The following is a 27,148-nucleotide window of genomic DNA, read 5'->3' as shown; positions in this document are numbered from 1 at the left end:
ACAAGCAGATCGTGGACAGGTATATACGTAAGCAGAGGATCAAGATTAAGAGTGATGGATTTTCACGCGCGGGATCGCACGTCGGTGGAGAAAAATTTAAGCGATAAGCTGGCTCGGATATGAAGTTCGCAGGATGACCGGAGGAAAAACGAGTCTCCAGACACGGTACACGGCGTGATTGGACGAAAATCCAATTTCCAAGCCTCGCCCCGTGTGCACGTGTGATCTCGTTAAGGGCCCGTCCCGTCGACCTTGTTACCCACCCGCTCGAATCGCCACTTTTATTTTCAACCTTCCTTCCCTCCGTTCGACAAATGCCGGGAAACAAAGCCATCTTCGGCTAAATCTTTCGAAAATGGATCGACTGCTGCTGCGGATTTCTTCATCTCGTTATAATCGAGGAAAGTGATAAAAAGAAGAAGAAAAAAGGGTGGAGACGACGAGAAATCGTTTCGAAGAGCGGCGAAATGTTTCGCCTTTCCACGCGTGAAACGATTTCCATAATGCGGCGAACCCGACATCCTTCTTCCCTCGAAGTGGATTGACGTTGCACCGACGAGCGTTACGAGCTCGCTTATGCCCCCCCCTTTTGTATCGGGAACCTCTTCTCTTCGTCACGGTGGGTTGGGGTTTACAGAAGCAACGTACAATGCAGCTAACCGACCCAATCAGCGTCCCCTCATTGTTGGGTCGCACGAAACCGATGCCAACCGAGAGAATCGTGCCGCCACCGAGAATCATCCCTTCGATTCAGATATTGTTTTCACGATTCTAAGTTTAAGATATTCGAATCTGTGACTAGTAGTAATAGCAGCAATAGTAGTAGTAATAATAAAAGTAAAATTTAAGATGGAAAGAGGTTGGAAAGGGGGAAAAGAGAATTTCGCTTGTTCGAAAGTTAATTGTTAATTTGCATAGGTTCGATCAATCGAATGGCGAGAGAGAAAGAGACACGCGTTTATCCTCTATGATGAAAAGTTTCAAGAACGGAGTTGATTCTCATCCTCCCCTTGACCTGGGCGAGTGGAGGGCGTGGAGGCGAGGTCGAGGTTGCTACACCCACTCGATACTCGGAAATGGCGAAAAACCGAAGAAACGGGAGAGGAAAGGGTTGGAATCGGTGAAAAGCGACACGGGTATTTCACGTTAAGCGCGTTCCGCTCTATTTCATTCGTACACGCCCTTGAAGCGCGGGCACACGGTGCATAAAAGGGCTCGCGTTTCCTTCGGGCAATCCTCCCTTTTCAGATGCCTCGCCGTTCCCGCTGGATACGCCGGAATAGGTCCACCGTTAAAAACAAAAAGGCGTGGAGGAGGAGGAGGGGGTAAGGTGGGGGCGAGAGGCGGCTTCGCGGAGCTTCCGCCACGTGAAAGGGAGAAAAACGCGGAGAAACGAAACATTACCTAATGCCGTGTTTTCACTGGGAGAGAACATACAGCCGCCCCAACATACGGCGCAACTCTGTCCTTTGTCGTCCCTTATACCCCACCGTGTAATCTCCTTCCCTCTCCAACCTATCTTTTTTTTTCTTTTTCCCTCTCCATCCCCAACCTTTTTCCAGGGGGGTTTCGATTTCGTGTAATCAACGACGAATCGAGAGATAGACGGAGAAATAGAAAGAAAAAGAGGGAGAGAGGGAGGGAGGGTTGGAAAGCGGTCGAGCTCGATGAAGAGGTTGAGGCGGATCGGTCGAGTCGGGGGTTAATTGTTAGCTCGTCGGCCTCGGTTGCGTACGTTTCCGATCGTTAACGGGCGTGAAACGGTTTCGATATATACCGGATCGAATCGACACCGTGTAACGACTCCACGCACTTTTAACTCAACAATCGAATACTTTATCGAGCGTTGAAAAGAGAGTTTCGCCTCGTGAAATTTAACTCGGCGAGCCGGGCCGTTCTCCCTTTATCGATCTCCCTCCCCGCCCGCGAGAATAAAAAAATTTCAAACATTTGCTCGCTCCTCTAATCAACGATCATCGTGCCAATTTCCGCGGAATTTCACTCAATATCGATCATCGGTTAACAGCTTCGTCGCGGCTCGAACGCGGTTCCTATCAATTTTCCTTCCAATTTTTTTTTCCTCCGCTCTTTCATCGTGGAACGATCGCTCTTTTTCTCTCCCCTCCCCTCTGCGGAAAAATACGCTTATTACGGAGCCATGAATTCTCGATTTATGAGAGGCGCGCGCGCGCGGCCCAGCTCTCTCGTGGTACACGAAACAGAGAGAGAGAGAGAGAGAGAGAGAGAGAGAGAGAGAGAGAGACGTAAATAACGATAAGTGGAGAGGGATTTTGGAATTTATCGCGGGAGAATCGAGGCCTGTACCCTAACTCTAACGAAATTACGAGGATCGAGCTGGCGACAACGACGGGAAAAATGAAGTCCAACGGGATTGAAGCGCGAGTGCGACGCGTAATTAAGCAAAAGCTGGGAAAGCCGTGCGGGAATTCGATAATTATCGAATGGCCAATTAAAAAAAAAAAGAGGGGGAGGGGATTTTCGAGCGTTTCGATGCCCTTTCCCCAGACGGCCACGTATGAAAAATTCCACAACGCGAGTGTCGCGTCCAATTTCCATCCCTCTATAAAACGATAAAGAGCGACCAATTACAATTTCGAATCGTGTTTCTTTCTTTTTTTTTTTTTTTTACATGATTACGATCGTGTACAAAAATTGCATTTTTTTTACGGAATAACTCTCTTATCCGATCGTCTACCTATCTAAGTTGGAACGAGGTAACCTTGCGGTATCTATATCGCGCGGAATTCCAATTTCTCGATGCATTTGAGCGAGGCAGATTGCGTGCGGGGCAGGTCAAGAATATCCTGTGCAAGTGAAAAACGAACGAACGAACGAACGGTCGAGCCGCAAGAATCCGCGTGGTTAATCGCGCGTGTCAAGGGTCGAGAGGTTTAATTGTTAAATTATAGTAACGAAAAGGCAGGCCAATTTTTGTAGATCGACGCGCACACAACGTTGGACGTTTACGAGCGTGGAAAGCGGAAGGAGTCGTTTCCTTTACGGTTATCTAAATCGGGGATATCTGCGTTATTGATCTTCTATTTCGTAAACCATCCACGAAGATATCATCTTAAGATATATTAATTATAATTATATAATTTTAAGGAAAATAGAAATTCTTTAGAGTTTTTATATCGCGGAAACAGTTTGGTTATATTCTTTGGGGGTGAATTTTTTTAGGGGAAGGGGGGGGAAGATGTGCAGACGTAGTCGAATTCGCGGAGCAAAGGCCGGGATGATCGTAACGGCATAACGAAAGGAGGGGCCCGGAGTCGTGTGAGTCACTTGCCATAAAACGCGATCACCCTTCGCGTAACCCTAGGATACCCTAGACGTTTCACCCATTCTAGGGCAGGGTTTTGCCAACCGCGACGCGTAAACATTTTATCCGATTCTCTGCTCGTCGAAACTCTTTGAAGGAAGTGGCTTCCTTGCGATAATCTAAAAAAAAAAATAAATATCGAAGATTTCTTTCGCATTGGAAAAACAATTTTTCTCCTTTTCCAATTTTTGACGACACATTAAATACGAATGGATCAACGTCGTGAAACAGGAAATGGTATTTCGAGAGAGATTGAAACGTTTCCTCGAATCGTTGCAAAATTCGGGAAGTTTGGGAGCGCGGCAAAATCTTCGATATAGTAGGGTGAGACGAGAGCATTTGATGTCGGAGTAATTACTCCTTTGAGAATGAACGTCTAAAGCCCGAAGTCAATAAGATCTCGGTGTTTGAACTTCCGCAAAAGCAACCGCGTTCTCGAACAGAGTGATGGCGATGCCGTGGCAATAAAATCGAATACCGTTGAAAGGAGGGAGGGAAAAATTAAATTTCGATCTTAATCCGCGCCTCCTCCCTCTCGAACGACTCGATTAGTTGACCGCGTAATTCGACTCTTGACTCGAATTCGTTTTAAACGGATTAAATCGGGAGGAAATCCGAAGGCTCGAGAGAAAAATATACGCACGATTCTATCCCGCCTTTCATCGCTTAATCGCGCTACTAGCTTCTCCATCTCGCAGACTTTGAGCAGACCTCGTTTTTTTTTTTTTTTTTTTTTTTTTTTTTTTTTTTCGGTAACGAGCTTTACCCTCTCCAGACGAGCCTCTTCTTCTCGGCCGATTCGCCCCGCATCGTTTGATCTTGGCCTCGGCTACGTGTACCGGCAACCCGAACAAGGGGCATTTACGCGAAACTGCTTTCCTGAACCAGACGTCCAAGGGGGAAGGCAGGCGCAAGGTGGGTAGGGTAGGGTTAAGGTTCGAGCCGAAAGGGGGAGGAAGAGAGGAAAATAAAGGTAAAGGGTGGATTTATTGGTCCGAGAAGACACGACTCCCCCCTTTAAGAAAGTAAAAGTAATGACGATTGTAAAAGACAATTACGTCGGACGTTTCGAAGGGAAGAAGGGGAGGAGGGGAGGGAGATGGAAAGGAGAGGAAATAAAGTGAAGTTCGAGGTCAAGAAGATGAAGGACGAGTTAATGGAGAAGGCTGGGAAAGAACTGAAAAAAAAAAAAAAAAAAAAGAAAAGAAAAGAAAAAAGAGGGGAACAGAGTTGAAGAGAGAAGTGAAAAAGAGTGAAAGTGGAATAAAGTTCAGGATCAAGAAAATGAGAGACGAGTTAATAGGGAGGAGAAGAGTTGAGAAAAAAGAAAAGAAAAGAAAAGAAAAAAGAGAAAGAGAAGAGTGAAAGGGGATGAAAAGAAGCGAAAATGGAGTGAAGTTCAGGGACAAGAAAATAAGAGGCGGGTTAATAGAGAGGATAGAAGTGGGAGTAAGAAAAGAAAAGAGAAAGAAAAAAAATAAAAGACGGAGGAACTGAAAAATGAGTGAGAAGAAAAAAAAAAGTGAGTGGGATAAAGTGGAGGAGGAAGTGGAGGAAGGTGGAAGGGAGAAGGAGCAAGACGCATAGGGAAGTCGCGCAAGTATGCACTTGAGCGTTCGGTTTCGTTCGCAATCTCAGGAGTTTGCATCCGGCTGGATGCACACCAAGTAGTGCACGAGTTTCGAAAGGGGGAGTCCGGTGCACGGAGATACGGAAGCTTACGAAGCCAACGAGACGTGGCACCGGTTCGTTGGGACACACGAATCTCGGCAGGCTAGGGTTAACGAGGCTGTGGAGAACGGACAATAATGAATCTCGAAAAGGAAAGGAAATATCGCTCTCCTCAACTTCGACTAATGGTGGCAGTCGTCTCCCTCTTCAACCTTACTCCTGTTCAACCAGAGTTTACCATTGTAGCATTGTGTGTGCATTATGCGGAGTAACATCCTTTGGATGGAAGGTAGTGCTATGCGATACTCAAGAAAAGAATGTTTAGCGTGTTCCGCCATAGAAACGAATTTAACCTGAAGCACCCTCCTCTTTGAAGAGTCCGCGGGCTTAATTAAGTCACGTATACTTACGTGGGATGAGTGAGAAACGGAGAAAATTGAGCCGTAAAGCGCACTCGGGACCCTTTTGAAAATTTAGGGAAAAATCTTCGATAAGTCGAAGAATCGACACTAACTCCGTCTCAATTAACTTTCCCTTATATACTTTTCCCTTTTTTCTCTCTATTCGATCAGATTCTCGATCAAGTTTCGATATTGACGAAAAATTATTACGAGATATTTTAAATTTCATTTCATACTTACGCTACTCCGAATCGCTCGAAATTCGATTATTCGCTCGGTTTGCTCTGTTATCTACATATTCATATCCGTATTACGTAACGTATACGTTTTATTAACGAAGTATTCATGGAAATTATAGTACGCGTATTCCGTTAACATACCGCGAAGGATCGAAAACCGTGGAGAATATTGATTCGACCTCTCTCCGGCGTCCGCTCATTTTCACTTGCAATCTCGTAGCGTGGAATTTTCTGTAGCTCGACGCGCAGAATAATCTCGCGAGTTATCGATCCGTGAAACTAATTCACGGAAAGAAAAAGAAGAAGAAGAAGAAGAAGAAGAAAAATAGGAAAAATGGAAAGGAAATCGTGGAGCTGAGAGTCCCAGGGAATTCGTATTCCTATTGCCTATTTCTACGATATATCAAAGTGGAAAGGGGAAGCGGTAATCGCGAGGTAAGACAAGGGGGAAAACGTTTCGGGGGAGCATTTAGAAGTAGTACAAGTCGAAGGGTGAGAAGCTCTTCCGGGACCGAGAGAACGATCTCTCCAAGGGCAGAGCACAGGAATGGTGAATTTTACACACAGAGAAACGCGAAAACGCTCCACTCTTTCCACCTTCGTTCTCTGTCTTTCATTTTCCCTTCTTTTTTCTTTTTCTCCTCATCCCTCCTATTTCCATCCCGTTCCACCGTTGGAACTTTCTCGGTTCCGAGCCCCTCGAATTACAGAAAGCCTTTATTATCGACGCATAGAAACGCTCGCTCTGTCTGTGCACACAACGGAAATTGCTCGAGAACGCTCGAATATCATCTTCGCGACGGAGAGTTTAATTGGCTAAAGTCACTTCTGCCCCTCGACAACAGCTGACCTCGGCAAAGATATGAAAATGGATCCCGATGCCTCGAAAATAAATGCTTTTTATATTTCCTTTTGCTCTACCATACTTTCATCGTACGATGATCGACAATTTTTTTTTTTTTCCATTATTAACGATACACGAAACGCAATCGCGATAATGATCAAGAATGAATCATGATTAGTTAACGAATCAATTCCGTTGGTAATAATTATTAATAGTATGGAAATTGATGTAACGAAGAGGGGGAAAAGAGGTTCTTAACCTTAAGAGATAGGTGCATGGTTAAAAACAATTGAGAAATTTATTGCGCACTCACATCGCGAATCGTTTCTATGATACGATCGTTGATCGAATTCGATAAATCGTGACGCTAATGCATACTGTCACAAAACAATGATGTTAACGAGAAGTTGTAACGCGAGTTTGAATGACAAAAAGTAATTGTTAACTTTATCGATAAGAATTTATGTCTATGCGAGTCTTTGTGTCTCCTGTCTGAATGAATTTTGTTTAATCTCAACAGATAACAATTGATATTTCAATGTTTTTTATCAGAATGAACGAAAGTGTATTGTTTTCGAATTTCAAACGGTTCTTTACACAAAAATCGTAATCTGTTTCCTCTTTTCTCTTCTTTTTAAAAATGAAAATACGGAAAGGTTAGTTGAAAGAAAAGTAGCAGCCCACGCATGAAATATCAATAGTCTCTGAACATGGATGTTTTTCTAAGAGTCTATACATACGCGTTCGCCACGCCACGCAACACTTGCGTCAAGATAATAAACTAGCCATTCTATATTTTATTTTTAAAGTCACGATAAAATTTTTATCTCTTGGAAAATTTATTAATTTTAAACCGAAATTAGACATGTATACGTTCCAAACGAATTATATACTTGTTCGCGATGTTTTTTCCGCAATGAATACGCACTCTGATGCAACCTAAACTGGTTAGTTTACAACCAAGAACATAGTAGCGTGTAATTGTCTGGAAATTATGGAATGGAAACTTTTGGAACAAAGTTTCTAACCCGACATCGGTTTGCCTTTTGTCGCGAATGCGGACGGATCTGCACTTTGACGCACAAACTCCCTCGCTTTGAATGAAAAAGAATGTGAAACGCAGGGGTGTAGTAGGCAGTCGGGATCCGAGCGAGGAATTGACGGCTAATTTTCGTTAAAAAGCGGTGAATAGTGTAGGTCGCAGTAGCAGCAACGATAGGGTTTCGAAGAATGGACGAACGGAGGAATGAGAGGAACGGTGAAACAGAGGGAAATGGGGAAACGGTTGAATATCGGGGAAACGGTTATACGTTTAATGAAAAACCGTGTGGCTGCATCGCGTGCACATCCCGTAACTGTATTATCTTGCAAGTTTATTCATTCGGCGGTAGTGGAGAAAACAGTTCGCATTCCCGGTTTAATTCGCGATATCACGACCGTGGTGCATTCAGAATGGCTAATTAATCGAGCTAATAATTAAAATGTACGTATTGCGCGCCAGCGTCACCGGTAAACTTTTCTATTCGACTTTGCCAACGAATATTTTATGATATGAGATCTATACAATAATCATTTTATTTGAAAAAGTGTTTGTTTCAAAATTTTCGAATTGTGTTATTGTTTTAAGAACGTTTTTAATGTTAAAATTGTACGATTGATTATTCCCGCGTTTCACCGTCTTGTTCACAGATATTGATATTTATAGAAGAAAATACAATTTATATGCAAATTGATGGGACTCACCTGTCGATAAAACCATCTCCGTCGCCGTCGCATGCTTGAAACAGCTTCCTGACGCGTTCCTCGTCGCAGATGGAGCCTGCTTCACTTTCAGCATCCGCAGTTTGTGACATTTTCACTTTATCTTTTGTTTATCCATTGTAACGAATTATCAGCACACTATACCGCTGTTTCGTGTCCATCTTTTCTTACGTTTTCTCCTTGTCACGTTCAGAAATTGGTTATAACGCTACTCGCATCTCGAGCTTTTTTCGTTGCACAGGTACATCCTTCAGAACACAATTATCGTATTAAAATCAACGTAAATCTTTCGAATTTTGGCAACGAGACGTTCTTGGGTCTTTGAACTCGCGTCAAACATATAGGACCAACACGATGGATCGTTAAGTCACGTGTTGCATCGCGATTCATTAATCGATTTCGAGAGATATATACTCAAACCATCGACCGCCTCCGCAATCACGTTCGAGGAATGAAAAGGTCTACGAACCTCAGTGGAAGCAACGGCTATTTTTAGACCGCTTAAAGTATGTAGATTCCCTTGTTCCAGAAGACTTTACTGATACATAAGGTATAAACAGATCAACTACAAGAGTGCGCATCATTCTCTCGCTAATGTATTTTTAACGCACGAATTTCTTTAAAATTTTACAACACAACTTCACGTAGGCGTTTGTCTTGTCACTGGATCATCGAAAAGGATAAGACAGTTTCGTTTTTTCCGTGTCGTTGTGCACACATGAGAACTTGTAACCGCCGTTTCCAGTGTCACTGAGTCACTAACCCTAACCTCAAAACCGGACTCGAGACTCGAGACTCACCCACCCTTGCGAGACGTATAGCGGCAATAAAAACTATCGATTGAGCGTTGCGCGGTCAAAAAACTTTGACAGCTCGCGCCATCTTGAAATTTTCGTACGATAAAAACAAAGATGGCGACCATAGCAGTGAGCCGGCAAACGGCATGTTCCAGTTTCACCGTCAGATGTCACCACATGAAGTAACGAATCTCTCAGTAAACGAATAATTTAAAAAATTACGTAAACGTAAAGACGAGAGAAATATCAAAAATAAATTATGTTTATTACCAATATTTTTGAAGAAAAATACAACTAAATTTTTTTGTACATATGAGGTAACTTAAGAATAGTATAAATTTCATATATATATATATTTATATTAATGTAATATTTATAATAACGATTTACGATTTTAACTTTTCAGCCAACGTAGGCAAAAGTTTTTTCAGTTTACCTGCATCGTGACTATAAGCCCACATTATACATCGAATATGTCCTTCGGTGGGTAAACCTTCAAATTCACCATCCGTTTCGAACCATTTCTTTTGTTCTTTGACACGATCTACAACATTTTGAAGATTCTTATTCCTCTCTATATCCCAGGTAATACTCGAATCTGGAACTTGAACGTTTCTCAGTTTCTTATAATCTCCATCCACTTCTTCGTACGCTCTGCAGAGTATATCAAAAAAATAATTTCCGGTAAAAATTTTAATAACAATTATTAAATTATCTCAATGAAAATTGACTTACTTAAGAAATCCATTATCTTCGATTTTGTACTTATCCGCCAATGGCTTGTAGGATCGTACCAAATCGATGGATAAATAATCGAAGTTCATCTTTGCTCGGCCATTTACTTTGAAATCGGTGATCCAATTGTCGAACACTTCTATAGCTTCTTTTATATTCTTGAGTTTTTGCTCGTCCTTTGTGCACGATATCACCCGCTCAGCTCTTTTCACAAGGCCAGAGATCGCGTGGTACTGATAATTTAGATCCCTACCTTCCAGTAACTTGATAGTCTGCAAAGCCTTCTCTTTATCTTTAAAACCGAGTCCGCTCTCCTCTTTTTCAGTCTTTTCCTCGTCGGTCGATCGTCTCGATTTTTTCTCCGGTTCTTCATTCTCGTCGTCATCGCTGGACGAGCTGTCGTGCTTCCTCTTCTTAGCCTTGCTCTTGACATCCTCGTCGATCTCCATATCTTCGTTATTCTCAGATCCAAACTTTTCCTCCACCTGAGCTACGAGTTTCTTCAATTTGCTCGATTCTGGACTGTAGCCCAACATGATGCACTGTACGTGCTCTTTAGTTGGAAGCCCCCGAAAATCACCAACGTCGGTTTCGAACCATTGTACGTGGTCTTGTTTGATCTTATTGATAATTTTTTTCAATTTTCGATTTCTCTCGATATCCCAAGTGGTCTCACCGCTCGGAATTTTAACCGATCGTAGACCCTTGTAATCACCTTTCTCTTTTTTGTACGCGCTGAAACATTACAACAAACACGATCACTCGATTTGAAAGGAAATTTACTCGGAGGGAAAAGAACAGAAAAATCTAGTAATAGTTACTTATAGAATTCTTCCTCCAGAACATCGTACTTTTTGGCAAGGCTCTTGAAGCCTTTTATAGTCTCGATTGGCAAGTAAGCGAGGTTTTCTTTACTGCGATTGTTTTCTTTGTAGTTAGCGAGCCAATCCTCGAATACTTTCAAAGCTTCTCGTATATTGGCCAATTTTTCCTCGTCCCTTGTAATCTGCAGCGTTCTTTTCGCGCGGCTGACAAAACTGGCAATCACGTGGTACTGATAACTGATATCTCGACCGTCCAGAGCTTTCAGCGTGTCCAAGGCCTTTTGCTTATCCTTGAAACCCATCACGGATTCTTCCGGTTCCGTTGATTTGCTTCTCCCCATTGCTAAAATTAAATACGTTCGTTGTTATGCACGATTGAAGATTCGTACGAGATCGCGTGCATCGTGTTACCACGCACGTGAGTTGCGGCGCAAATTTGCGTGATCGATCGAAAAGCAAAATATTAATAAGTTAATTCTTTAGAAAAATAGAGATACACAAACACTCGATAAGCGTATGACGCTAGAATGTCAATTTTATCGTTGACGTAGTCGACTATGGAGGGATCAATAAACAGACAATTGACTAAATTATACGTATATTCGGCATTTGCATCTTTAATGATAGTTTCGTCTATCTTGAAAAAAAAAAAAAAAAANAAAAAAAAAAAAAAAAAATAGAGCGTACGTCATCAAGATTTCTCGATTAAAATTAACGAAACAAGGAGAAGAAACTTTGTGACAAATACTCACCAATTTGCAACGCAAGTTCCCGTTTGCTATGATAATATGATCGATTTGATTAAATCACAGATATTGTTTTCAATTGACAGGTGTAACGATTTCAAGAGGCTGGATACGATTCTTCCGTGATTGTACGACTGACAGCGGTTAGACAGGTTTACCGGGAGCCGGCTCGGCCTGATGTTCACCAATGATACATTTGCTCGTGGTGGAAAAAGGATGGGCGAGTTGGGAGTCGGCGGAAAAGAGAGGGGTCGACATAAACATATCTACTATGTGTCACAGCCCGAAATACGCATTCGACCTCAGTCCATGGTCTTGGGCTTACGTCACTAACCGCTAATACATTTGCGAAAAGGATCAACATGGAAAGCTGATTGAAAATGTATCGACGAACACACATTCAAGTATCATTCTTCTCTGTGCCATTAAGTCATACTCGCATAATCGCTTATATTAATTCGCAATCTTTATGTACAGTTTCGATACGATGAAAATTCTCGAACATTCTTCTAGCGATAATTCTTGCAGCATTTCACCCGATGATGACATAGGAAGATAAACTTGGTAATGACGCTGTTTAAGAATATTCCCTCCGTTCAGATTGTTTCAATAGATTTATTCGATATTTACAGAAGTTACACAGTATCCTGATGAACTACTCGGACACGGGCATGTAACAACGATCACAAGCGATTGGATCTCCCTAGAGGGCGGAGGGGAAGGGGAGAGGGGATTACTCGATTTTTAACGATTTGTAACGCCTTCAAATTTCTCTATTTACAAGATTCATGGCACCCGCAATTCGAGTCTGGATCGTTACAATTATCGATGATCGCTCAACAACGTTCGACGCTTTACATTTCAAGGATCAAATTTACTCTGTGTGCGCAGATTGCTTCTAATTTTCTTGTAAATTAGAACCATCGTGCGATCATGGATAAACGCATGCCTCGTCGTCGAAAATTCAAATTACGCGTTCCATTTAACACCTGCACGCGTTATACGCAAGCCATCTATACAAATGTAGAACGCGTACGGATTACGGGGCGATCTATGACTAGATTATTTAGTCGAAAAGTCGAAAAGACTTTCCGTCTTTCGGTAACGTGGAAATAGATTCAGCAGACGCAGCTACCCACACCGAGGCAGGCGTAAGAAGTTTGCTCGATCTTGGAGCTGGTGGTGGTAGCGTCTAGCAAGGTTGGCTGCGAGAGCGTAGAGGCGGCCGGTAATTGCGATCTCTGCACACCATCGTATAAAATCGATGACGTCTCTCGTTCTCTGCTGATACCTTCTGATGTTTCCTGCGCGTACGGGATCCTCGCCAGTTCTTGGCTCCTCGATTCGGTCGGGGCGTCGTGGGACGACAAACGACCGTAGTTCAGGAAGGTCTCTGCGTAACTCGATGGCGGATGATGATGGGTGCTGTTGTACTCGTGCGAATAATGAGAATGATATCTATTCGATGGTGTTTTGAAACCCTCGTTTCCACCGAGATATTGGTGCAGATGATGCAAACTCGATGGCCCGTACACTATGTTCGTTTGAAAATCGAATCGTTAATCTTTCTTTGTAATTTGAAGAAGTGTTAGAAGCAATACTCTTGTAATATTAGTTACTGACCTGCCGCCGTGTTCGAGTACATAGCAAGGACCGCATCACCGTAACCAGAGGTAGGATGTTTCGATATATCGGACACATCGTTCGACGACGATATTTTCCCGGATATCGATTGACTTCGAACACCATTTTGTACTTCACTGGGAAGCCCGGACCCGGATCCCGCAGACCCGTACGCCATGTTGAAAAGCGCTTCCGGATCACAGACGAATTTGTACACGTATCTTTCTCCCGCTACCTTCTGCATTATCCCTTTCTCGTAGTAATACCTCAACGACCTGCTCAATTTGTCATAATTCATCGCCGGTCGATTCTTTTGAACACCCCATCTACGAGCCACCTGAATGGAATAAAAGAAAGAAAGAAAGAAAGAAAGAAAGGAATATCACTTTATCGTTATTAACATTTCAGAGAATATATTCATCGGTGCAATCTTATATATACCTCTTCCGGTTCGATGAGCTTGAACTCCATCCCGCGACCGGTCCACGCGATGCAAGGCGCGTTCGCTGGATCGTCCAGCAAGGTGACCAAAAATTGCCACAACTGCAGAGAACCTCGACGTTGCTGCTGATATCCAACCGACATCTCGCTCCAAGGTGACACTCCTGTCGTCGAGGATGGTCTCTTTCCAGCGTAATCCGCGTTCCACGAGGTAGGAGAGCCTTTCTTCTGGTAACAGTTACTCTGTCTCTCCCACGACGGATTCCTACTGTCCAACTGAACTCCTAGCTCGGTCCACGTGGGAGTCACGCTCCTCTTGCCGTATACATCCGAGCTCCAATTCTCTTGTCGCGGGAAGAAAGCTTCACCCGAAGCCGGAACCGCCGATTGCCATTGGGAAGCGGCGGACGAAGTGCTTGCTGGTCGACTGGGCGATGGCGAACCTCTGGCGTTCCCGTATTGCGGCTGATAAACCATGCTGTTACCTACGCGTATTTATTTATCATTTATCATTAATATCGTTTAAAAATTCTCGAAAATAACAAGTCTGACTTTTGTGTTTGGCCGAAGAGGATAGGAGGAAGAGGGGGATAGAGGGAGGAAGAAGAGCGAAAGGGAATGAGAACGAAATGGACGAGAGCGAAGACAGGAGGAGGCTGGATCGGAGGAGGAGGCGCGAAAAAGAAGGAAACTCGAGCGATGTATTAGCGATTGCACTCACGCGCGGTCGCCGGTGAAGTGCTCGTCACACAAATATCGGCAGGAAATTGGTTGATATTCAAAGCCCACGGGGTTGCCGGAGCATTGCGGAGCTCGCGGATAGCTGCACCGCCTGAAATACCGCGCGTAGCTCGCGCGATATGTATATTAATCGGGTGCTCTCCTCGCAGGGAGAGCCCGCCACCGCCGGCATCCCACCGATCCCGTGGTCCCTCGAGCCGAAAAAGCTATTCTCGAACCGTAATCCGGTTACGCTCCAAGTCGTGTACGGGGAATATTGAAAAATTGAGAGCCCTCTTCCCGATACCGAGCGATACCCCCGGAACGCGGCGCTTGCCACCCCGTCATGCATCGTCATCTTTTTGCTCGTCGATTAAAAATCGTGCTTCGTTCCGTTGTAAAGGGAACAGACGATTATTCCAAAGATTATGATTACTCAAAAAAAAGAAAAAAAAAAAACTGAAACCTCAGCTGTGTGTACACGTATTCGGTATTAATGGGAAATCTTTAATCATCGGAATTAAAGGGGAACGGAAGAATGGTCGAGAAAGTTAATCGTGTCGCGTGAAGTTAGTCTTAGTTTCTAGTCAACGAGTGCAACGTCGTTGATGAGATCGCGATCTCGCGACGAGACGAGAGACAGGCAGGAATCGCGGGGCGAAGGAGAGGGGTTGAAAGCTGCGGGCCAATCTGGCACTCACTCTCCGAAGAGGGGCGAAAGGGGCTCGAGCTCGGCGTGCAAGCGGGGCCAGAGGCTTTGCGGGTAGTTTTAGATTAAAATTAATCGCGAGCTGATGAAACCGGTGGCGATGTAGCAAGCAGGAAAAGGGTTGGTGAACCAGGCTGGTCAGGGGCGGTGCGCAGAAGGGTTGCACGGAAAAGAGGACGGCCTCCACTCGTCCACTCTCAGACGAGAAGCTTTGGCTCTTTCTTCTCTTTCTCTCCATCTGTCTATCCATCTCTCTCTCTCTCTCTCTCTCTCTTTCTCTCTCTATCTATCTCCTTCGTACCCTCGTACGACCCTCCTCTTCTCATTTTCTCCTCCGCCCCTGTCTTTATCCTGCTATCTCTGTCTCCCTGATCCCCGAATTCCGGAGTAGAGGCTGGTTAATAATGCAAGGTCCATTTTCCACCCACCTGACGCGCCGAAATGCCCTTCTTCTCTTTCTGCCCATTCACGAAGGAATGTTTTGCGCGAGAACGAATCGATTCGCGACAACAACTAATTCATTCTCGCTTATTATATATATATATATATATATATATACATACATACATACATACATACATACATACATACACGCGATTAAGATTATTAATTTTAAGGATCGTAAACGGGAGGAAAGTTTACTCGGTCGGCTACGGTCGACGAAACTTGGGGCCGATTGTAATCCTCGTGATCCTCGTGTCGGTATTAATTAGCGAGATGGTGACCAATCTCCCTCACCCATTAACAGGTTATTACTATTCCACCCGCTACATTGGTCAACGACAGGTCGATTTAGCGGGAATGGGAGACGGTAACGTTTAACGTGTGCTCCCCAGCGCGCGAGCGATCATCGATGATTTCCTCGTCGTCAATGATGTCCTCTGAAACGACGATTACTTTCTTTCGTTCGTGAATTTAATCAGAGAGAAGAATCGTAGGGAATGTTTCCATCTATGGGAAATGCGTGATACGCGTCGAATCGGGGCCGGGGTATCGATAACTATAGGTTAGATGATCCTATTATTAATCTAAACTGCGTGTAAATAATTGAAACGGCTTAATGGGAGGGAGAATTATGCGAAGAGAAGTAGAAGCGTAATTCCCGGGTGACTTGGAAGTAAATGGGAGTAGACGAGCACGGTGTCGGGCAGCGAATATAGCAACCTAAAGGATTCGTTCGGTGTACGTGCGTGAATAAAGGAAGACTAATCGGTCCGATTACAAAGCATGAGGTTGCAAATGCCTGTTTCGTCCTACCTTTTACGAATAGATCGCGCGAAAACTATCTATTAGGTAAATGGAGTGCGTGGCCTTCCCTCACCACGGAGATCTTCGATCTCATCAAATTCAACAACGACGGTAAAAAAATTCTTCCCTCGAACGAGAGCGGAATTCCTCCTCTCGCGAGAGAAAGATTTTTACGACTTGCAACATCCCCGGGGAGGGAGAGAATTCTACGCTCTTTCCTTCGTTTAGCAGCTTTCGTTGGATTTTACGAAGCGCTTCTCGGTTGCTCTCGAGTTGAAAGCATTCTTCAATTATTCACTTACGTGTACTTAGTCACGCGTGGGCGAGTCCACTGTAACAACAACGACGAACTTACACCGGGATTATCAACGAGTTGATACGTCTTCTCCGCGTTGAAACGTCGCTGAAAACGTTATTAAATCCGCGCCTCGTCCAAAAACCATCTCTCTCGGCCTCGTGCCGGGAATGGAACGAAGAACGAAGCGTGGATGGATATCGTCGACGGCGATTAAAACGCAAAATTCGATTCATCGAATATAGATTCGGTGGAAAGCGTTGCGAAGACAGAGGCCGGAAGAAGGAGTAGAGCTAGAGCTCGATTAATGGATGGAACATGGAGTATTTCCCCCCGTGCTCCAGTTATTTATGGGATCTATGGGGTAGCAAAGCGCCACGTGGATCTATTGTCGAGAGATTTGTCACGGTGCACGTTCGAGAGGAGGGTATGGTCGGTTCGGGAATCTCGGTTGTGCCGATAGGAGCCACTAAGAGCGCTCTAGGAGAGCATTATCCGTCGAATCGTGTCCTCTCTTTCTTCGCTTCACCGCTATTAATTTCATTCATTTTGGTAAATCAGTGATTCCTTACCGTTTCGAGTGTCCTGGGCCGTCGACGTGGGGATATTCGTCACGGATATCGGCTCCCCATATCCCCTGTCCGCTGGTTCCTCCTTCACCGCTACATTCTTCGTGGTTTCGCTCGTCCGTGAATTCATCTTGCTGTTTCTGTTTTAACGACAACGTACGAGCAACACGTGCTGCGTTTATAATTATTATATTTATACTTAATTCGTGGAAATTTCGAATTAATATCCTCTTACCCAAAGCAATTATTGCGATTCTCAGGATCGAGGTCGAGGAAGGTGGTACTTTGCGTATGATTCACCGACTGATACTGCGAATAATTAGTGTCGTTGATTCTTCTGCAGTTGGCGGATTCCTGTTTGACACTCGCGCCTGTGGAAAAGAGTAAGGCGCGCGTCGACGTATGAATCGATGATAAATTCTCATCGCCGATTAGCGTGAAAAACTTTAAGGGTGGACGTTCGGAGGAATAGATTTGAATGGAAAAATATATATATATATATATATATATATATTTTAGGAAGAGGGATACTGTCCCTCGATGGATGTACAGATGAACGGTGAATGATTTTAACGATCGAATCGAGGATCGTTCCTTGGGACGAAGATCGGCGGGGTGGCGGAGGGACAGAAGGGCGCGTGTCCTGGCGGAAGCTAAGGCGCATCGTTGCAGCGGCACGTGGGGGTGGGTTCGCTTCCTAATGGGGCCGTCGACGATTTTGCGCGGCCGAGGGTGCGCCCTCGATAAATCAAACAGACTCTGGCCGTGGGAAGCATAAGTCAGAGGCCTCCGGCAATCATTGTATTTGCAAACATCGGAAGTTTACTCGCTACGGGAGAACCACCGACTCGACGGTACGAAAGAATCGGTACGAACGTCTCGTTTCCATTGAAAAAAAAAAAAAAAAAGAAAAGAAAAGAAAATGGAATCGGACGCTGTCCGGCAAATTTTCGATGTTCTTCGACGATCGAACTCGTAAAATTCGATTTCGATTCGTCTCGATTTTTCTTTAGTTATAATAGTAACGATAACAGCGCGAATTTTCGTCTCTTCGTGTCGGTGGACACATACGACCAAGGTGGAAAGAAAATACGCGTGTGAGCATTATTTTTTTTTCTTTCTTTCTTTCTTTTTTTTTTTTCTTTTTTTCGATGTTACACTAATATACCGGGTGCAACAACATCCGGTATATTACGATATATATATCTGGAATAAAAGTTTATCTGGTAAATCCAAACCCGTCGACCGATCTGTTTATCCCGAACGGGGCTCTCCCTTTGATTGTTTGCATTCGTATTACGCGTGCAAACGGGCCGGTTAGTTCTCGCTCCGTGTCGAGCAATTGATGATGAAAATTAACGGGTAAAGGATAAATTTGATAGACGCGAGACGAGGTATCACGTTACAATTTCGATAACGCGGTCGACAATGCGGATCACTAAAAGGAATTTTATCAATTTCGTTCAATTGAATCGGATAAAGATCGGATTAATCGCGCGTAAAATTTTCCTTATAGAAAATTTGATACACGCGCGAGGATAGAGAAGAACACGTGCACGCGTCGTGTATAGATAAGCATATAGACATTATCCGTCATTCCCTCTGGCCGTTTGCTCCTCTATTCTATACGCGTATCGAAATATTTGCCAGATCTCCGTACACGCGCCAGATTCGAGAGAAATTTTCTTAAGAATCTCGTGAGAACGTTAACGAATCGATTTCTTCGATGAAGAGGAAGTTTTTCTTTTTCTTTTTCTTTTTTTTTTTTTTTTTTTTTTTTTTTTTTGCGCGCGCGCGATATTAAAGCGGCTTTGATAAACGGCAGTCGAGAGAGAGAGAAAGAGAGAGAGAGAGAGATGCTAATCAGCCAAAGGTTCGAGAAAGAAGAAGAAAAAAAGAGATTTAATATAAAGTGCTTCCTCGTGTAATGCGATATCGATAATCATCGGCAGTCTTCTGTTGATACTTTCTTGCCACTTTAGAAACACCGGCCCCGGGCGATTTATTGGCTTTTTTTTAATATTGCCCGTCGATATTGCTTCGGGAAAAAAAAAAAAGAAATCTCATTGTCAAACGAGAGGAGAGAAAAACCGATACAATTTTTAATAATACTTAATAGACAAGAAGGGAGGGACGGTCTCGGGATTCAAGGGTGAACACGCGAGTCGCGAGAACGCGAATTCGTAGTAGTTTCCTATTTGGCCAGGTTCTTTCCGTATTAACGATTAAATTGCATATGCGATACATTTCCGTGCAGCTTCCGTTTCTGTTGAGATTGACTTCCTTCGACATTCGTGCCTCATTACTTGACGCGATCGAAACGTAGTAATAAGATAAATCGTAAGGGAAATCGTCGCGTCTTGCTTCGAAAATCGATCGATAATCGCAGAAAAAATGATATCTCCATTACACTAACTTGACATACGATGGAACTCCGGCACGTACTGCTCGCTGTCTTCCGTTTCGCAGCTGCTACCTACAACGAAATTCGTAAAATTATTTCGAATATTTCGTGGTTTATGGAGAGAAAATGAAAAATAGAGAGAGAAGAAAAATAAATAAATAAAATGAAATGATAATAATAATAACGATAAATAAATAATAAGAAACGAAAGATTATCGAGGTGTTAAGTTGATGATTCGTTGGGATCGGCCATTGGATAGTTGGCCGTTCCATTGGCAGAACGTCCCCTCGTTATCGCGATTATTACATTGCATCCACCGTGCATTACATTACAGTTCGTCAAAATAATCAAAATTAATGTTCCGGACAGTGAGGCCACTGTTTCTAATCACCTTCGAGGAAGATTTACGTTACGCGGCTTGAAATGGAGCCTCGTTCCCTCGTTTGTTTTATAAGGAATAATACGAGTCTATAAGAATTTTACCGTGGCGCTTCTAGTTTGCAGAAACTCTGTGCTGTTTCACTGAAAGGGAAGCGGAACGGAAGTCGGGTGTTTTAAAGCATTATACCGAGCTTTGCTTTTATAATTCAGTCGAGTTAATGGAAACTACGATAACGATTTTATTGCGAACCAGGAAATATATATTAATTTTGATATTTTTTCTTTTTTTTTTTATTTTACGATTCCGGATAATATTGATTTGTAAAATTTGAAAAGGAAAAGTAAAAAAAAAAAAAGAAAAAATTATTTCGCCCGAACAGGGACTCGAACCCTGGACCCTCAGATTAAAAGTCTGATGCTCTACCGACTGAGCTATCCAGGCAGCTGTTAACTTCCGTCTCAATGTATGTAGAAATATCCATTTTTTTTAATATTAATGCAATATAAATTATTTATAAAGAAACTCACTCACCATCTTGAAGCCATGATTCTTGTCTATATTCCTGTGTCGGGTATATTTCATTTTCTGAAATGAAATTCACGTCTTCTTTTACACGATTATTTCTCTTTAATTTTATACAACAACAATAATAACAATAATAATAAAAAAATTTAATTATTTTATTCCATATCGATACATGGAATAAAATATTTTGAATAGATATATAAATAGAAATAATTTAAATTTGTATAATCAATATAATCCAATCGATAAAAAGATAGAATTCAAACATTGCAATATTAATATCGAATAGCTTTCTTATATGTCTTACATTTTAATTCAAGCGAGTCAGGCAAGAAATTAGTTGACAGCATGATGATTAATGGTTATTCGGGGATAATTACCTCACCGTGAAATTAATCCTTCATTCATATTCAACCATATTATTTCGTCAAATTCAATAAATATTCATTAACGATAAAAATATTATTCTAAATCATAATTATTCCAACGATTATATATACGAAGCGTGCATTCGTTCGTGCATAAAACGATCCTTGAATAATTATGTCACGATGAGACACGATATCTGAGTTGTAATAAGATTCGACGAGACGGGGATCGTAAGAAGGAACAAAGACTGAACATTGAGGGATGAATCAGTGGCAAAAACAACCCCTTTCAATGTAAGTGATATACGTATATATAAGAATGCGGCAGAAATGTATGTTAGGGGTCCGTTTAATGGGCCTCTAGGATTCGCCACGGGTAGCCACTTGACAGTAACCTCGTTTTGTTCGTAGCGACAATCCAGTCTGACGAAACGAATTTACTTCATAGCTCGTGGATAATAAACGCGTTTCGCTACGAGACAATGATATATACGCGAACCGAAATTCGAGATACAGGATTCTATATTTCTAAACGAACAACGATATTAAAGTTTTAACGATATTAAAGTCACGGTTTGGAGAATTTCAGAATTATTTAAACCAATTTTCTTCCTTCTTTGGAAGAAAAATTTCGCGTTACTATTCCCCGCGTTTTTTGATCCTTGATGAAAAATGACTTACATTCGAAACTGATTAAAAAATAGGTTATTGAAATACTTTTAAAAAGAATCTTACATTTCTATGGATGCATAGAGTATCGTTGGAGTAATATTTTCACCGTAATTTCGTTTCCATTTCGCGCTCGGGTCTGGAAAACGAGAAGAGAGTGGTGGAAGAGAGTTCGTTCTTTCGACGTTTCAATATTTCTTCGCGACGAATCGTCGCCGAAAAGTGGATGGGGAGGGTGGCAGGGCGTAACGTGATTACGATAGAGAAATTGCAGCATTATAGGCAGTGATTGAGTTAGGTGGAGGCGGACCATCCTGACTGGTGGTTCACACCACGGCATGCCAATGTTAGATATAAAGTGTCAATCACGGTGCCCAGACGCCGCTAGGGTGGTTACGAATCCTGTGGGGGTACGGTCGGGGCTTCGACTACCCCATGGGGCTCTTTGCGGCGATAACACGTTGCTTATTGAATTCGTCCTGAGGATTCACGCTCCTGATGTCGCGTTTCTGGGTCAAGGCTAGTAAGTAAAACTATCGATATCGAGGGGATTAATTGAAGCGCAAATTCCACTCGTTCGTATCGTCCAACGATTACAAAATTACTGCCCATCTTCGCCCTAAACTACTGCGATAACAGCACATCGACAATTTTTTTTTCTTTTTTTGGAGTTAAAGAGGAAGAGCCATTCGATCCTAAAAATTTTCTTCGAACGAAACTCGATAGAATCGATCCTCATTCATTGAAATTCAAACAACGCAACGAGATTTAATTATTAGTCACGACGAATCCCGGGATTATTCGGGATAGAATTAATCGAGGGAATAGAATAATTCGACAAAATAGCGCGTGATTGTAGAATTAATTATCCAACGAGGAACTTATGTTTTTATTAAAGAATAAAGAAGATGGTGAGATGTTTGAAAAATCTTCTCACTCTTTCGTCACAGTCTTAAAACGTAATTGCATCGTAGAAAATAATATCATCGTTGATGCGACTATATAAAGATATTGACTCGACTGCCTGCCGGTGACAGCCTCTCTTCAGGGGGTGGTTCTCCCTTCTCCCCCGTTGTACACAGTTCGCGTACATCCTGCACGTGCTTTGGGCCGCCGCTACGCTTTCTTGTGCCTGCGTGAAACCTTCCTTCGTGTAAGTACGTGTTTACTACGAAGACGTGGCCGAGACGACTCCATGTCACGGAGGAGAGCCGTCGTTCGCTCTCGCTCGAGAAACGTCTCGTATCAAAGAGCTTGAAAATCGAGGGGATGGCGACCCGAACGGATGGATCGCCCTCTCGACCTTTCCACGCTCGCGAAAAGTCTTATCGCGATACACGAACAAATCGAAAGGAAATATCGAAAGGAATATCGAATAGCTGCTACGATCATTCCAAATATATTCCGATCGACACCGATTCTCTCTTCTCTCGTGTTCATTGCTACACTTACCGGGATGCAGCTTCTCCTCGGTGTTTGACTGCGTCACGGGATAACTTGTCGGACAATATCCTGTTGCAACTGTTTGAAGCGGTTCGTTCAGCCTGTTGAATTCCTCGCTCGGCTGTAAACATTAAAGATCCGAGTTAAAATTGTTACATTTTCAGACAGAGTTTCGTTTCAAGTTTTCAATTCCGCGTTTTTAATCCGAACGGGTTGATTTTCAAGGAATCGATTCCGCGAACCGATATTTCAGATATTTCAGATCAGGGAATAGAAAAAAAGTCTCTCACTCAGTTTGCCTAGAAATCTTATCGGGCGAGGAAAAAAGACGAAGACAATCGGCGCGATGTAAAATCGCAGGAAGAAAGGAGAAAAAGAGAAAGAGAGAGAGAGAGAGAGAGAGAGGCAATTTGGAGGAGAAAGGGGATAGAGAAGCGGGATTTTAAAGTAGCGTAGCGGGTACAATGAGAAGGAAGAAGAAGAAGAGAAGGAGGAGGAGGAGGAGGAGGAGAGGGAGAGGGAGAGGGAGAACGTGCGAGAGAGGAGGCAAGGAGGACATCCGGTGAACGATTGGATGGTTTCCTCCTTGCGGAGCAATCTAGTGGTAAAGCCGGTTACCGGTTTTGGAAATTCCAATAACGCCTTGTCGCCGTCTGCTTTTCCTTTATGAAGTTTCACTGTACCCTCTACCGATCGCTTACACTTTAAAAAAATCGAAAAAGATGGTTCGCTTTTACGAAAACTTTGAACACGCGAACACGCTTGACTACTCACTCGTCAAAATCTTCTTGATCGATCCTTTTTTTGATTAATTTTTCTTTAAACGGTTTACCGTCATTTAATAGTTGGCGCAAAAAAAAAAAAATATATATATATATATATATTTTTTTATTGATTATATATACACGCGGTAATCACTTTATCGCCAAGATTAACCGTCATTTTTCTTTTATACTTAATTCGACAGGATATTATCATTTATAGAGACTTGATAATCAACTTCCACCTTTACAGGTTCAGTTAGTCTTACGTTCATTCAGCCTCGTCCCCCTTGGATTTTCCTCTGATTGCAATTAATAGTCATTTATAATTAGTCGCCGCGATGGTTCAGCACTCGTAATCCACAAGCTGTGCCCTCTAATATAAATTTTAATTACATTCCCCGATATTACGTTCAATCTTTAATCCCGCCAACCCGATATCAAACGGTATTTAACGGCACGACAGCGTTAAACGCGAGAGATAAAGAATGCATAGTGCGGTTTCACGGTGTACACATCTCTCTCCCCTATCCATATTCTATCTAAAATTTTAAAAATATCTTCACCTCGCATGTATCGCGTAATAATACACGAGATCGTGCGACACGATTTTTTCACAAAACTCTCCGTTCAACCCGATCTTCGTCCATCCGATCGGAAGTTAATCGAGTGCATTGAACGGAGCAACGAGTCGTTGAGGAGAGCGAGCAAACATGGTCGCGTGTCGTTTAACTTTTTCTGTACACCCACCCCTCCACCCCACGTACCCCTGACCTTTCCCATCGGGAACGGCGTTTCCGTGTAAAAGACGCGCTTGTAAGTGGATCGTTTGGGGTACGTGTGTCATGTACGGACAAACGTATTCGTACGTTTGTATCCAGTGAAAACGAGATACCCATGAATCGTGAGGAACGCCCCATCGTTCCTGATGATGCTACGAGGGGTCGTCACCCCAATTCCCTTCGTACACCACCCTCGTAATTGCGCACTTCGGTTCAGTTTATAATAAAGTCATCGAGCAGACAACACGTTCCAACCAGACTCCCCTCTTTCTATATAGATCTCTCGTATTCGATTTCGTTCCATCGATTCGCGACATAAACCAGAAAATATCTCTTAAGAGATTCGATATCGATATGGATTTTAAAATTATAAGTAATAATAATCTGATTTTGATAAAATCGATCGGATTGGAAAACTCGTAAGATTTTCTATTTCATTAAAGGTCGTCCAATTTTCAACAAAGAGTCGGTCGTCCAATTTGATCAATTAGGAGTGGCAAAAGGCGTTGCCGCCACTTTCACGAGAAAACGTCGCCCTTTTTTTCCTTTCCGTCGCTTTCTCTCGGGCGAGGGTGCGAAGACAATGACGGTTTCCAAGCCAAGAATACGAACAATACCGTGGATGACAGCAAATCTCACGATTACAACGTCTCACGGACTCTATCTACTAATTGCTCTCCCTTACTTTTTTCTTTCTCTCTCGTGAAAAGAAGAAAACAATTTCATCGACGCGTATCTTCGATACCCTTTCATTTCCAGTTCACATTTCGAGCCTCCCTCCATATAAGTTTCGATGGCCGTCACAACACTTTTCAACAATTTTAATCGAAACAAATAACTTTCCAGGTAAATAACTCACGTGGCGTTAAACGTGGATCCCCGAAAAAGGGGTCTCTAATCATGGGAAACTCGAGTGGCAGCATATGCTGCCTGATAGAAGAGGAGTCAATTAACCGACGGATCGGCGTAACAGGGCCGATGTGTGGGAATCGAGTGATTTTTTGAATCAACAAACATAAATCAAGTGTTTCCGCGGCCGAGTCCCTTCGTCGAGGGTTGCCCGTTGCCCACCCACGGTTTCTCGGTGTCATAGTCACGGTGGTGGCCCCGTGCACGGGAATATTCCGCCACCGGGGTGACCAGGAGGGTTGAATGGTGGCGACAATTACGTGTTTAGGGGGCACACAAGGGGTGGCACCCGTGGGACGATCTATCGGAGCGTGGTGGCGCGTGCCACGGCAATTCGACACTCGAGGATCATCGCGCGAGTACATTGCATTATGCGTGCAATGCCGACGTTTAACGTATCTCTCTGTCCACGCTTATGACTCCATTGTCCAATCGTAGATCGTAACTTTTGGGGGAATCGGAAACAGGAGTCACGTTGACGAGTTTGCTTTTTATTCGTAATCGAGTTTTTATGTCGATGACTGATTCATGTGTTATAATTATCGTGTTTAAAATATTTTTATTACATTATATTATGTTATATTATATTATGTTAATTACGATTTGAATAGGTCGATAGATTAAAATGTAGAAACAGGTTAAATTTGAATGAAATAATATAATTCGGAAATAATATAATTCGCGTACGTAACAGAAATTATCATTGCTTTTGCATTTAACGAAGAAAATTATTTCTTATTCCGATAATTATAATTGTTGCATTTAATCGAAATGGATATCTGTCTATGGGTGATTGCGAAGCTTTTAAATACTCAAGTTACAAGACAATAAATATTTTTTTATCTTACCAGTCTAGCTAGATCCGTTGTCGTAGCTGGTACTTCTTGATCCTGATTCATTCTCGTCCCCTTTTTCAGACTTTTATTTTTCCAAAAGCGTTCGTCACAGATTTCACGAAAATGTCACGGGTTATCGACAGACCGAACAGATCACACGAACTGTCCCGATAATTTAAAAGTCACGTTACTGCACCGTCAAGATCAAAGATAGAACTGAGACGAGTGATTTGATCTCAGTGAACAGTGAAAAGACGGGGTGTATGCATCGGGGGTTGTGTCTATGGTACGTCTACGCCCACAACGTGGTAGAGAAATCAGCCCTGCGCGGGCTACCCTGACTAGGGGTTGCTTCCAACCACTGCACGGTAGGCGGGGCCTTAAAATCATTGGTGACCTTCTCTTAATACTACAGAGCTTTGTGCTTCGACAACACCTACGAGAACACCTCTTTTCGTTGGGATTCTTTGTTAATCTTGCGATTCGTTTTCCTAACACCACAATGTCCTATGTTCTGTATAGCGTTTGTAAGAATGAAAAAATTTCAATTCATTTTTAATAAGTGAATTCTTATTTCAAATATATTTCTCGATTCTTTAATATCTTCTTTTAATATAAAAATTTATATAAAATTTAATATAAAATTTTTAAGAGAAAAATAATTGGACGATAACTAAATTGGATTATATTGTTATATACAAAGATATAATGATTAAATATTGATTTCATTTCTATTATTACGTTTATTTCGTAACATAAAACTTGCACATGGTACATGATAATTTAGGAATCCTCTTGATCATTTTCCCTCGGTTGATAAGCTTTCATTGTACGATTCACTTGTCGATAATTTGTAATCAAAAGAGTACAATAATGTAATATATATTATCAGATTTAATAGATACAAAAATGTAAATTAAAAGTAATATTAATCATACGATTTATTAAAATTTCTTTATTTTTTTCAAGATAAATATTTCAATTTGCGATCTAACTTAACAGGTATGGATAAAGTAGAGACACAGACAAATTACATACGAAGTATAAAGAGATAAAATATAAAATAAACTTATCCTATGAAATTTCGAGTAAAATTTTAAAA

The 27,148-nt window shown here is 42.5% G+C and overlaps 3 protein-coding genes and 1 non-coding gene across 7 annotated transcripts in view; all 4 read right to left on the bottom strand.

The window, feature by feature from the left end:
- LOC122712830 (colorectal mutant cancer protein) overlaps positions 1-9,047 on the bottom strand; it is a 38,378-nt gene extending 29,331 nt beyond the window's left edge. For 3 of the 4 annotated variants that reach the window (XR_006346422.1, XR_006346421.1, XM_043932763.1), the window contains exon 1: positions 8,242-9,047. Coding sequence is in view for 2 of the 4 variants with exons in the window: in XM_043932763.1 (XP_043788698.1) it covers positions 8,242-8,351 (110 nt within the window). In the remaining 2 variants the exon portion in view is untranslated. The remainder of the gene's footprint in view (positions 1-8,241) is intronic. The other variant, XM_043932764.1, reaches the window with a different exon arrangement.
- Positions 9,048-9,323: 276 nt separating this feature from the next.
- On the bottom strand, positions 9,324-11,544 carry LOC122712885. The gene is made up of 4 exons (XM_043932882.1): positions 11,368-11,544; positions 10,613-10,958; positions 9,792-10,526; positions 9,324-9,710 (listed from the first exon to the last, which is right to left on the bottom strand). The coding sequence occupies exons 2-4, from the start codon at positions 10,954-10,956 to the stop codon at positions 9,443-9,445; spliced, it is 1,347 nt and encodes a 448-aa protein (XP_043788817.1). The 5' UTR covers positions 10,957-10,958; positions 11,368-11,544; the 3' UTR covers positions 9,324-9,442.
- A 935-nt stretch (positions 11,545-12,479) lies between these two features.
- LOC122712936 (ETS-like protein pointed) lies at positions 12,480-26,109 on the bottom strand. The gene is made up of 9 exons (XM_043932969.1): positions 26,059-26,109; positions 22,768-22,879; positions 20,285-20,338; positions 19,383-19,442; positions 17,202-17,337; positions 16,970-17,106; positions 13,426-13,910; positions 12,985-13,321; positions 12,480-12,895 (listed from the first exon to the last, which is right to left on the bottom strand). The coding sequence occupies exons 1-9, from the start codon at positions 26,107-26,109 to the stop codon at positions 12,480-12,482; spliced, it is 1,788 nt and encodes a 595-aa protein (XP_043788904.1).
- Positions 20,122-20,194, bottom strand: Trnak-uuu. The gene has a single exon. It is a non-coding gene; the product is annotated as a tRNA-Lys (tRNA).
- Positions 26,110-27,148: the final 1,039 nt, after the last annotated feature.

This window comes from Apis laboriosa, unplaced genomic scaffold (assembly GCF_014066325.1).
Source record: "Apis laboriosa isolate Shangri-la unplaced genomic scaffold, ASM1406632v1 scaffold21_cov150, whole genome shotgun sequence".
Taxonomy (NCBI): Eukaryota; Metazoa; Arthropoda; class Insecta; order Hymenoptera; family Apidae; genus Apis; species Apis laboriosa.
Note: the sequence above shows the minus strand (reverse complement) of the source record. Positions and strands in the feature narration are given on the sequence as shown.

Bases quoted from the DNA above. Each gene is read 5' to 3' on its own strand.
- LOC122712885 (XM_043932882.1), bottom strand. From the start codon at position 10,956: ATGGGGAGAAGCAAATCAACGGAACCGGAAGAATCCGTGATGGGTTTC. The intron at 10,527-10,612 runs GTAACTATTACT...GTAATGTTTCAG, and splicing joins CTGGAGGAAGAATTCTATAA to CGCGTACAAAAAAGAGAAAG. The intron at 9,711-9,791 runs GTAAGTCAATTT...TATACTCTGCAG, and splicing joins GAAGATAATGGATTTCTTAA to AGCGTACGAAGAAGTGGATG.
- LOC122712936 (XM_043932969.1), bottom strand. From the start codon at position 26,109: ATGAATCAGGATCAAGAAGTACCAGCTACGACAACGGATCTAGCTAGA. The intron at 22,880-26,058 runs GTAAGATAAAAA...TAATGTTTACAG, and splicing joins CAACGGATCTAGCTAGACTG to CCGAGCGAGGAATTCAACAG. The intron at 19,443-20,284 runs GTGAGTGAGTTT...ATTTCGTTGTAG, and splicing joins AGAATCATGGCTTCAAGATG to GTAGCAGCTGCGAAACGGAA.